Source organism: Thamnophis elegans, chromosome 12 (assembly GCF_009769535.1).
Source record: "Thamnophis elegans isolate rThaEle1 chromosome 12, rThaEle1.pri, whole genome shotgun sequence".
In the NCBI taxonomy this organism is placed as follows: Eukaryota; Metazoa; Chordata; class Lepidosauria; order Squamata; family Colubridae; genus Thamnophis; species Thamnophis elegans.
The window spans coordinates 39,939,085-39,951,782 of NC_045552.1; the positions used below are offsets into that span (position 1 = coordinate 39,939,085).

The following is a 12,698-nucleotide window of genomic DNA, read 5'->3' on the forward strand; positions in this document are numbered from 1 at the left end:
GAGACAGAATGCATCAAAGGATCTGTTGTTGCAGAAGTTCTCTAAAGCCTGGGGAAAAGATAGAGATGTATCAAGATCATCATTAACTGTTTCTATTCATAAAGTCTTTAACAGATTAACAGAGTCGGAAGGGACCTTATAGGTCATCTAGTCCAACCCCCACCGTCAAGCAGGAGACCTACACCATTTCTGACAGATGGCAGTCCAGTCTCTTCTTGAAAGTCTCAAGTGATGAAGCCCTCACAACTTCCGAAGGCAACTTCTGTTCCATTAGTTGATTGTTTTCACTGTCAGAAAGTTCCTCCTTTTTTTAGGTTGAATTTCTCCTTGATCAGTTTCCATCCATTATTATTCCTTGTCTGGCTTTCAGGTGCTTTGGGAAATAGTTTGACCCCCTCCTCTCTGTGGCAGCCCCTCAAATATTGGAAGATGCTATTTTGTCTCCCCTGGTCCTTCTCTTCACTAGACTAGCCATGCCCACTTCCTTTAACCGTTCTTCGTATGTTTTCACCTCCAGTCCCCTAATCATCCTGGCTGCTCTCCTCTGCACTTTTTCTAGAGTCTTAACATCTTTTTTATAGTGTAGTGACCAAAACTGGATGCAGTACTCTAGGTGTGGTCTCTTGGTGTACTTTCTGACATGTCCAGCTGGGGGCAGCCTACTCACCACTCCTGAGGCCTCGCTGCCGCCATCTCTTAACAGGACATCTCAACACCATGAATTCGCTGAGGAGGCAACTCACTGCAGGCACTGGATGAGGAGCTGGGCAAGTGGGCAAGCATGCGGACTGTCAGAGGGGAGCAGCAATGGGCAGAGCTGCACTGGATGGGAAGCGAGTGGGGGTGGGATGTCAAATTGGGAAGTCACAAGTTTTCCTTTTTACAGCCACAATGCTTGATATTTGAGGGTGTCTTGCTCTTGTGACAATAAGGGCACCTTTGGGAAGTAATGGGGTGGGAATGTGTTGAGCAGGGACGTGCAGTCAGGGGGGGGCAGAGCCTCACCACTGTCATCATGAAACGAAAAAAATGTAAAAGGACAAAAGCAAGAGCTGAAGGCTGAGCTAGTTGCTGCCAGAGTCACCGTGGATGACTCTGCTTAACTCTTTAAAAAAGCCTCTTTAAAAAGTGCCCTCTACAGGAGGAGGCAGGAGAACAATGTGCCTCATGTAGTCTGACTTTAGGCATTTTATGATCACTCGAGCAGAGTTAAGCAAGGGTTAAAAGCCTAAAAATTCCTGTCGCTTTAAATCGGAACTGAGCATGCCTGGCTGTGGAATTCTGGGAGTTGAGGTCCACAAGTCTAAAAAAAATTGAAACCCACCACTGTGTCAGTGCCTCACCAGCTATAAACCTCACCGCACGTCAGTGGTGTTGAGGTGTCCTTTAAAGAGATGGTGGCAGCGAGTTGGCAGTGAAGACTCAGCAGTGGGGAGAAGGCTGCTTAGGTTTTGAGTCTGCCCATTCTGTTCTTATGATTGTGAAATTATTTTCATCTGGAGTACTACCGTGTTTCCCCAAAAATAAGACAAGGTCTTATTTTCTTTTGACCCCCAAAACAAGCACTTGGCCTTATTTTTGAGGAGGTCTTATTATTTTTGAGGTGCAGGAGGTGGTGAGCGTGGTCACCTCATGGCTGCTGCTGTGTTGTGCATCGGTGGGCCTGCCGCTCTTTTTGCGGCAGCCATTAGAGTGACAGAAGGAGTGCGGTGGCTGTGGTTGCAGGAGTGGCCGTTAGATAAGGGCATGTGGGGAGCATGGGACATATTCCCCCCTCCCTCCTCCCCTTCCGGCCTCGCCTCACCTTGTGGTGTTTGCGCAGCAACCAACCAGAGGAAATGGCGGGGACTGGCTGCGCATGCAGATAAATATTTTCATGGAGGCCTTATTTTGGGGGGAGGGCTTATTTTAGCACATCTGCTCAAAAGCCCAATTGCGCTTATTATCCAGGGAGGCTTTATTTTTGGGGAAACAGGGTAATATAAAGATGAACCCTTCTTCAGTTGGATTCCACCACTCTTTGAGCTTGCTTGTTTTCTTGCAAATGTTTCATTATCCAAATTAGGTAACATCATTAGAGTTAGAAGGGAGTGGAGTTTGCAGAGTGGTGGAGAAGAACTTCAGGGTCCTTGGTGCTCTCTGAGCTCGGTTGTTTTCTTGCATATGCTCCATTATCCAAATTAGGTAATATCATCAGTGCTACCATCATCAGACTAGTACTGATAGGGTTACTTAGTTTTGGGTCATGAAAAAATCTCCAAGAAAACAACCAAGATCTGAGAACACGAATGAAATCATGCAATACACTGCCTTCAAAACATAGAAGTGAGAAGTTTAGGGACTAGGGACTCCTGGGTCCCTTCCAATTCTATTATTCTGTTAAAATGTTATTATACATGGGAAGAAAATAGCATATATGAGTATACCAGATTATATATTGCTATTAAGGTAAATCATAAAACCATACCACATTTGATAAAATTGTGGTTCATTAGAATTGCAACTTACATCTCTGAATCAATCTTAAGTGAGAGGCAGCATGATGAGCAGTGGTTAGAATATAGTAGTGCAGGCTAACTCACTGCTCACTCCAGGAGTTGACTCTGAGCAGCTCAGGGTTGACTCAGCCTTCCATCCTTCTGAGGTCGGGGAAAATGAGGACCCAGACTGTTGGGGTCAAGAGCCTGACTCTTTAAACTGCTTAGAGAGGGCTGGAAAAGCACTGTGAAGCGGTAGCCACCTTATGCCACTAGGCTTGGAATTTTAGACCTGGATAACCTAGAACTATGCCGCCTACGACTTAAGCTTAGTGCACAAAAATGCCCGCTACAATGTCCTACCTGTCAGTGACTACTTCAGCTTCAACCACAATAACACAGAAGGGCAAACAATAGATGCAAACTCAAAGTAAACTGCTCCAAACTTGATTGCAAAAAATACGACTTCAGCAACAGAGTGGTCAATGCCTGGAATGCCCTACCTGACTCTGTTGTTACATCCTCAAACCTCCAAAATATTAACCTTAAACTGTCTACCGTGGACCTCACCCCATTCCTGAGAGGTAAGGGGGCATGCATAAGCGCACCACCGTCCCTCTCCTACTGTCTCCATTTATTTGTACCCATTTCCTATGTATGGCTGCTTATACTTACATGTTTATATGTTATATTCATACTTATACTTGTTTTCTCATACATGCTTGACAAACCAAATAAATAAATAATAATAATAATAATACATATACGTAAGTCTAAGTGCTAATGCTATGAAAGCCAGTAGACTTATTGATTCTCCTTGCTAGGGGGAGCATTCACCTTTTTCAAGGTCCCTTTGTGCCCTATGATTCTATGTTCAATGTTCAATGCCAGAGAGATGGATTAAGGGGCACTAGGCAAAAAAGAGACAGCCTTCTCCTGCAGATAGGAAGATGAACTCTGCAGGAAGTTCTTCATATCAACAGAAGGGGCTACAAAGAAATGGAGAAGGAGCCAGTCAGCCCTCCAATATGGATCAAACATAAGAACCAAATACATGCAAAATAATTATATTTCTATTTATTTACTATGGTTACAATCACAAAATCTTGCAAGTCCAATTTTTCCCCTCTCTCCCTGTATCTTCAGAAAAGGAGGCTCACGAGGTGAGGAGACGAAGATGGAAGGGAGAAGGAGAGAGGGAAGGAAGGGGAAAAGGAAGAGAGGAGTAGGGGATAGGAAAGGGAAGACGGAAAGGAAAGCGGAAGGAAGACAGTAGAGAAGGGAGAAAAGAAAGGGAAAAGAAGGTGGTGTCAAAACAGGCAAGGGATGGTAAACAAAGCAACCCAAATGGTACATTATAACCCTGTAAATGGAACGATGAATGTATAAGAATGACGAATGTAAAAAAGAACAATAACTATGTGAATGTATGCCTATAATTGTATATAGAGAACAAAATTTTAAAAAAACTTTTCCAGAAAAAGAAAAAAAAGGAGGCTCAAGTCCAAGATGCTTTCTCAACTTCATTTCTTTTTGCCGAAACTCGATTAATTTTATCTTACTGTTGCCTTGGTTACCGCTCTTCCTCCAAGACCCTCTAGGTCTGGGTTATTTCTAACGCCCATAAAGGGGGGGGGGATCAGAAGCCGGACCCAACCAAGGTTTTCCCCCTGGTGGCTTTGTTAGGACCCCCAGCCAAAAGGTGCCTTGGGGGAAAACCACGCCCACTTCCCTCAGGGTGCGGGGGGGGGGCGGAGACAGGTGAAACTCCAGGGCTTTGGGTGGGCAGGTGAAGGAAAGCAGCGTAGCAGCCACTCGGGGAAGCGTCGCGTGAGAAGGCGCACAGCCAGAGGGGCGCGCCGGCAGATCGGCCTTCCCCGGGGCTGGGAGGAGCCGGGCCCGTTCGGACGGTGCAGGTGTCCCTCCTCCTCCTCCTCTTCCTCCTCCCCCCAGTCTGGAAACTCCGCCGCGGCTGAGAAGCCTCCCCCAACACACCCAGCACCAGCGTATTTCTTTTGGGAAAGGGGCGGGGGCGCCTCCGCGCCCTTATATCTGCCCCCTGCGGGCGAGGAAGAGGAAGAAGAGGAGGAGGAAGAGGAGTGCGCGGCGGTCCCAGAGGAGCTGCAGCTGTGCCCGTGGCAAGAGCGCGCCCGCCTGGCGGAGGAGAGGAGACAGGCAGCCCGCTTTCCGCTTTGGCTCTCCGGGAAGGACGCGGAGGAAGAGACGGCTGGCTGAGCAGGTGAGCGCAGCCCCGTTTTCTGCCTCTGGCTTTCCCTCTTTCGCTCTTTTCATCCTCTTTCCTCTTCTGTCCTTCCTCTCTGCTTTCTTTCTCTCGCCTTCCTTTCCTCTTTTCTTGATTCTTTTCTCCCTTTCCTTCCTTCCCCTCTCTTCCCTCTTTTCCTCTTCTTTCCTTCCCTCCCTCTCTCTTTCTCTTCTTTCTTCTGCCCATTCTTCCGTCCTTCTCTTTCTCTCCACCCTTCTTTTCTTTCTCTGTTTCCTCCCTCTCTGTGTCCTTTTTTTTCTTACTTCATGGCTCAATTCCCTAGTCAGCACGGGGAGGTTAGAGATGAACTGGTGGTGTAGTAGGAAAGTGATGGACTAAGAGTAGTGAGACCTACCTTCCTTCCTTTCCTTCCTTCTTTCCTTCCTTCTTTCTTTCCTTCCCTTCCTTCCTTCCCTTCCTTCTTTCCTTCCGCCCATTCATCTTTCCCTCTCCTTCTCTCTTGTTATAGTTCACCAATGAGCCTAATTAAGTTAGGCAGAGAAGACTGCAGAAAATTGGCAGAGAGAGAGAGAGAGAGGGAGGGAGGGAGAGAGAGAGAGAGAGAGAGACTGACTTGTACTCCTTTTAAACCAGGGAGGGGAGTGCTGGTGAATCAGTAGTGATTCTAAGGAAGACATCCATGCTTTCCAGAGAGAACTTTTATCTTAGATAAACTTTGGATTTAAAAAATCATAACTGAATTGTTGGACGGTCATTTCATTTGGAAAAACTGGATTCGTACCCTTTGATGATGAGGTGGTAAAATTAGTTGGGTGGATTCACAGGACCTGCTAAGCCACACATTGAGCCACTATTCTTCACTCAGAGCAAAGGGATTGGGGCCAGTTAGTAGCGACTGGAGTAGTAAGACTGTAGTAACCCCAGTCTTATGTGTGATCCCAGACTCGACATGCAATAGATTTGCACATTATGCTCAATCAGAATATGCTTTTGTGTGTGTGTGACTTTAGCTTAGTTCTTATCATGAATGAGTACACAATCTCCTGACTGTTTGTTCTAATATCTAGTGAGTCTCCTTTGGTTCGCTGCTGGGTATGTGTGCTTAGGACTGCTTTCATAAATCAAGTGGTTGGTAGTAGTTTTCTCAACTAACACTTTTTATTAAAAGGCTGCAAGCTCACCAAAACAGATATCAATAGCACTTAGATTTATATACCACTTTACAGTGCTTTTACAGCCCTCTCTAAACAGTTTACAGAGTCAGCCTCTTGTCCCCAACTATCTGGCTCCTCATTTGACCCACCTTGGAAGGATGGAAGGCTGAGTCAACCTTGAGCCTGGTGACATTCAATCTGCCCAATTGCAAGCAGCTGGTAGTCAGCACAAGTAGCCTGCAGTACTGCACTCTAACCACTGCAACACCACAGATGTCTTTTAATCAAGTTTGTTAGTCAGAAAAGGTACTAGCAGACTCCTGATTTTTTTGACTGCCAGAGACTACAGGTAGTCCTCAACTTATGACCAGTCATTTAGTGACTGTTCAAAGTTACAACAGCACTGAAACAAGTGGCATGACCAGTTTTCACAGTTATGACTTTTGAAGCATCCCCATGATCATGTGATCCAAATTCAGATGCTTGACAACTGGTTCATATTTATGACGGTTGCAGTGTCCCAAGGTCATATGATCATCTTCTCACAAACAAAGTCAATGGGGAAGCCAGATTCACTTAACAAACAGGTGACTAACTTATCAACTGCAGTGATTCATTTATTAACTGTGGCAAGAAAGGTCATCAAATGGGGCAAAACTCACTTAAGAAATGTCTCACCTAACAATAGAAATGTTGGGCTCAATTGTAGTCTTAAGTCAAGGACTACCTCTAACACAGAGAAACGGGATGGAAAGTATCAAAATGCAGTCATGTGCACACCCCGGTGTGAGCAAACTGGACTTCAGGGTAGACATATGTGCTAGAATCACCTTTGCTGTCACTAAGCTATTGCACAATTTTATAGTTCCTTTGGGTGAGGTTATTGGTAAACTCATAAATATTGCAATTTATTTACTTTTTAAATTCTATGTATCTTTTGCATATTTTTCTGAGGGGCCAAAATATGCCAGAGAGAGAGAGAAAGAATCTCAGCTCCCTAGCACAACAGAGACACACAGATGTAGCAAAATCTTTTGTGAGTCCATCCTACCCATGATTTTCCCATGATAAATCCTTTCATTTAAAAAAAAAATGCAACTTGAGTTTCCCTGGGCCTCGTGCCACCTAAAATCGTAACTTCATTAACCATGATTTGTTGAGTAAACCGAATGGATTGGATTGACCTAAAGTACTCAAAACCCTAATTTAACAAGACCATGGTGGTTGGGTTCACAAACCGCATCAGAACAAAAGCAAAGCACATTATGGTTTAGCACAGTGTATCAACATTATCTGTGGTTTTGCATGTTTTCTTAAAGCAGATCAGGTTTTAGATTGTTCCGTTTCAAAGTTTGGCCGAAACATATTGAAGTCATAATAATGCAAGCATATTGCCAATCAATATTTTGCTTATCCCTCCCCCCCAATCAACCTATTATATAGAGCTGGGGCCCCTTACCACCACAAACCAATCTGCATTTTTTAATCTTCCTCGTGCATTGGTAACTTCTTTCAGTTCTTCCCATCAAACAAAGAAAAACTGCTACCGTGTTCTTCCTGAGCAATGCGCCCCCTTCTAATCTATTCAGGATGTCATGCCTCCAATCGTTGATGCTTAGATATACAGAGAAAAGGTTATATCTGCATTTCATCCCAAACCACAGTCTCCTCTAATATTGTTTTTCATAATACACAGATAAGCTTTTATGAAAGAGTCAGTTTTTGGATTGAAAGCTAATTTAGATTAAAGGTCTGTTTTTTCAGAGGGGAGATGGTGCTCAGTGGCTAAGATGCTGAGCTTGTCGATCAGAAAGGTCGGCAGTTCAGCAGTTCAAATCCCTAGCATCGCGTAACGAAATGAGCTCCTGTTACCTGTCCCAGCTTCTGCCAACCTAGCAATTCGAAAGCACGTAAAAAATGCAAGTAGAAAAATAGGGACCACCTTTGATGGGAAGGTAACAGTGTTCTGTGCACCTTCGGTGTTTAATCATGCCTGCCACATGACTACGGAGATGTCTTCGGACAGTGCTGGCTCTTTCGCTTTGAAACAGAGTTGAGCACTGCCCCCTAGTGTCAGGAATGACTAGCACACATGTTCAAGGGGAATCTTTACCTTTTAGATATACAGAGAAAAGATTATTTCTGCATTTCATCCAAAACCACAGTCTCCTCTCATATTATTTTCTATAGGACACAGATAAGCTTTGCTAATTATAAGAGTCAGGTTTTGGACTGAAAGTTAACTTAGATTAAAGGTCTGGTTTTCCCCAGAAAGCTGAATGAATTGGCTGGGTAGAGATCCACAAAGAATGGAGGGACTCTGGTAATGTAGGGTCCCCCCCCCCTATTTTGCATAGGGTGGATGGTATTTTGGGGGTGAGTGGGCTATGATTCAGTCTTGACTCTGGCGCAATTGCCAGGACAGTTTTCTTGGCAACATTTCTTTGAAGTGATTCGCCCTTGTCTTCCTTCTCCTGGGGCTCAGAAAGGGCCTGGCCCCAAATCACCCAGCTGGCTTCATGTCTAAGGCAGAATTAGCATTTTGTTCTATCTTGGTGCCACTAACAACCATACCAAGCTAGCATTCATTTCTTTCAAATCAGTCTGAACTCTTGGTAGCTGCTTGGAGAAGAATCTGCATTTTCTTGGCAACGTTTTTGGAAATGTTTTGTCCCTAGGATTGTTCGTAGACTTGTGAGAGGGAGAGATTAGCTTAAAGTTCCCCAGATATGGCTCCATGCCTAAAGCAGGACTAGAACTCACCCACTGCCATTTTTAGTTTGCTGCTTTCACCACTATATCAAATTGCTCTTTGTGGCAAAGATGGGGGTACTTTCTCTTATTCCTGCAGTGGTTCACCTTCCTTGTTTATTTCTGTAGTCAGCTGGAGGTGATCATGAGTGATCTTCTGGTGATGTTCCTTGCAGGTTGACAGCATTTATGGTTGGCAAAAGTAAAGCACATCACAGGTTAGTTTTAATCAGTCTTGGAGCACAGGGGGACAGCAATTTGACTTAGTCTGGTCCAGAAGTGCCTAGAATGAGCTGCCAGGTTTAGCAAACTTTGGTGCCCAACTAAGGTAAAGCCTTCTTCATGGCAGCTGAGCCTTTGGTCCTGGACACGACCATGATGGTTTTCTTGCAAGAGTGTAGATGTCTTCACATGGTCTTTTTCTGGAACATTAAAGTCAGGCCTAAAACCAGAGGTGAAATTCATTTTTTTTTTACTACCGGTTCTGTGGGCATGGCTTGGTGGGCCTGGCAGGGGAAGGATACTGCAAAATCTCCATTCCCACCCCACCCAGAGGTGGTATTTGCTGGTTCTTGGAACTACTGAAAATTTCCGCTACTGGTTCTCCAGAACCTGTCAGAACCTGCTGAATTTCACCCCTGCCTATAGTCCAATGTTTCTCTAACCTGGCAACTTTGACATGTGTGGGCTTCATCTCCTAGAATTCTAAGGATTCTGGGATTTGAAGTCCACATCTCTTAAAGTTGCCAACTTTGAGAAACTTTCCTGTAGCCTTGAGATGTCCTGGTACTCACCACTTTAATACTGTATTAACCAGGTGCTACTGGTTACTCAAGTGATGCGGTGGCTCAGTGGCTAAGACGCTGAGTTTGTCGATCAGAAAGATCAGCAGTTCAAATCCCTAGTGCTGCATTATGGAGTGAACTCCCGTTATTTGTCCCAGCTTCTGCCAACCTAGCAGTTCAAAAGCATGTAAAAATGCAAGTAGAAAAATAGGAATTACTTTGGTGTGCCTTCGGCGTTTAGTCATGCCAGCCACATGACCACAGAGACATCTTTGGACAGCGCTGGCTCTTTGGCATTGAAACAGAGATGAGCACTGCCCCCTAGAATCGGGAATGACTAACACATATGTGCAAGGGGAACCTTTATCTTTGTACTGGTTACTCAACTAAAGATCCAAGCCCAGCTAAAATGAATATTTCTAAACCAGGGGTCTCCAAACCTGGCAACTTTAAGACTTATGGACTTCAACTCCCAGCTGTCTGTGGAGATTCTCAGTCATCCAAGTGACAGTTGTCACAAAGGTGCTTTTTCAAAAGGCAACTAGACTGGGGGGGGGAGGGTGTTCTTTGAGGAAGAATCATAGCTGGCTGGGGAATTCTAGGAATTGAATTCCACAAGTCCTAAAGTGGCCAAATTTGGAGACCCCTGTTCTAAACCATGGTTCGAACTTAGAATATTGTGTGAACATTATGCACTCAGGGAATCACAGTTATAAGCCATGGTTTGGTGTGACTTGTGAAACCAGCAGTGAATCAGAGCCTTGCATCCCACAGGGGAAGCATCTCTCCTGAATCCTCCCCTCCCCACTCTCCTTGCTCAATCTTTGTTAAAAATTGCCAGTCTCACGGGGCTCAGCAGATGGATTGTGTTTGTATAACCACTGGAGGAAAAAAAAGTTGCCAACCACATTCCAGCCAAGCATATTTTACAAACTTAGTCCATGAGACCAGTTGATTCTATTTATTTATTAGTTCCTGAAAGGGAATGATGGGACCAAACTCACCCAGCTGGCTTTCATGTCGAAGGCGGGACTAGAACTCACCATCTCCTGATGATTGGCCCAATGGGCTTTTATGCCTAAGGCAGGACTAGAACTAACCATCCCCCAGTTTCTAGGGCAGCATCTTAACTACTGCACCAAACTGACTCTCATGGTCCAGCTTTGGTCAGTTCAGAAAAAAACCTGGGAAAATCTGCTTCTGGAGAGTTTTTAGATCATTAATTAGGCAAAAGTTGCTTTGGGGTCAAAAGAAGATGCCAAATCTTAAACAGAGATTTTGGATATTTTGGTATTGGAACTGTGGTGGCGCAGTGGTTAGAATGGAGTATTGGGGGCTAATTCTGCCAACTTCCAGGAGTTCAATCCTGACCAGCTCAAGGTTGACTTAGCCTTCCATCTTTCCGAGGTTGGTAAAATGAGGATCCAGATTGTTAAGAGCAAAATTCTGACACTTGTAAACCACTTGGAGAGGGCTGTGAAGCACTATGAAGCGATATATAAGTCTTGAGTACTATTGCTATTTCCTGATGGTGTCCTTTCCCATTACAAATTTCTGGGTGTGAAACTAACGAGTAGGTTGGCTTGGTCACTCAAAAGCAAGACACTGGTGAAGTGGGCACAGCAGCGCCTGCATTTGATGCATCACATGAAAAAAGTTTATCTTCCTCCCCCTGTCCTTACCACTTTCTATAGACAGATGATGTCATATTGCACTACAGTCTGAAATGACTGCTTCGGACAGGAAGGCGGTGCAGAGAGTGGTGAGGATGGCAGAAATGATTTTTGGCAGTTCACTTCCATCTATCCAGGCATAGCATACAAGCAACACATCCTTTTCACGACCTGTTTTCCTTGTTGTATGTATGTATCAGAGGTGGTATTCAGCAGGTTCTCACCAGTTCTGGAGAGCCAGTAGCGGAAAATTTGAGTAGTATGGAGAACCAGTAAATACCACCACTGACTGGCCCCACCCCCCATCTATTCTCTGCCTCCTGAGTCCCAACTGATCAGGAAGAAATGGGGATTTTGCAGTATCCTTTCCCTGGAGTGGGGAGGGAATGGAGATTTTGCAGTATCCTTTCCCTGGAGTGGGAAGGGAATGGGGATTTTGCAGTATCTTTTCCCTGGAGTGGGGAGGGAGTGGAGATTTTTCAGTATCCTTCCCCTGCCATGCCCACCAAGCCATGCCCACCAAGCCACGTTCACAGAACCAGTAGTAAAAAAAATTGAATCCTACCACTGGTATGTATGTATGTATGCATGCATGCATGCATATAGCATGTGTATATGTGTTTACGTATGTGCACACTTTTGAGAGCAGGCAACAAAATTTCATTTTTAATGTGTGCCAGTGTGCCCTCAGTAACAAATGACAACAAAGGTTATCGATCTATCTAATCAGATCTGACCTGACTTAGCTTTTAGAGGTCAGCCTGTGTCATCAGAATGTGGCTGCTTTCACAGACAGACAACCTGCAGACGATGTGCTCCTTCCCACAGACAAGTGCCTGGAGATTCGAACGTTGTAATTTTGGGAGCAGCAGCAGTATTGGGTGGCTGAGTTGGGATTTTGAATGCTGCGCATTCTTGTCAGTCCATTGCTCCTTGTAGCCAGTAGCTGCACATTGGAGACAAGAAGGAGGGTTTTGATTTCTGGGGGATGGGAAACTCTTTTGTACATTTTTTTTAATGAACCAAAAGAAAAGATGGGGTTTTTTTCAACCCATCTTCAGTTCTTCACTCTATTTACAACGCAGGGATAATAAGAAAGTTTCTTGCTATTTTTGATTGTAAAAGTTAGTCCTGCGGTAGATTTGCAGAAGCCAAAAAACATCCCAGAAGACCTCTTAAATAAGGCTCATATAAGGAAATGCTAGAATTCCCCTTGCATTTTTAGTGAAATTTGGGGAAATAAATTACAGGTAGTCTTCAACTTAGGACCATAATTGAGCTCAAGATTTCAGTTGCTAAGCGAACATTTGTTGTGAATTTTTCCCCATTGTACAAATTTTCCTGCCCCAGTTGCTAAGTGAACCACTGCAGTTGTTAAGCCAGTAATAGGGTTGTTAAGAGAATTTGGTTTCCCCATTGACTTTTCTTGTTGCAAAAGAGGATCACATGATCCTGGGATACTGCAACCATCATAAATATGAGCATGCGTGGGGGGCGTGGAGAATGTGGGCAGGTCACGTGTGCATGCATGTGGGGGCACGTGGGGGGTGGGGGCATCGCACATGCTTTCGGCACGCAACAAAAAAAAAGTTTAGCCATCACAGCTCTAGGTCTTTCAATCCCATTTTTAAAAC

At 44.6% G+C, this 12,698-nt stretch overlaps 1 protein-coding gene across 1 annotated transcript in view; it reads left to right on the forward strand.

Moving 5' to 3' along the window:
- CHRDL1 (chordin like 1) overlaps window positions 1-12,698 on the forward strand; it is a 169,680-nt gene that overhangs the window by 116,766 nt on the left and 40,216 nt on the right. The window contains exon 2 of the mRNA XM_032228531.1: window positions 4,431-4,716. Coding sequence (XP_032084422.1) covers window positions 4,431-4,716 — 286 coding nt within the window. The remainder of the gene's footprint in view (window positions 1-4,430; window positions 4,717-12,698) is intronic.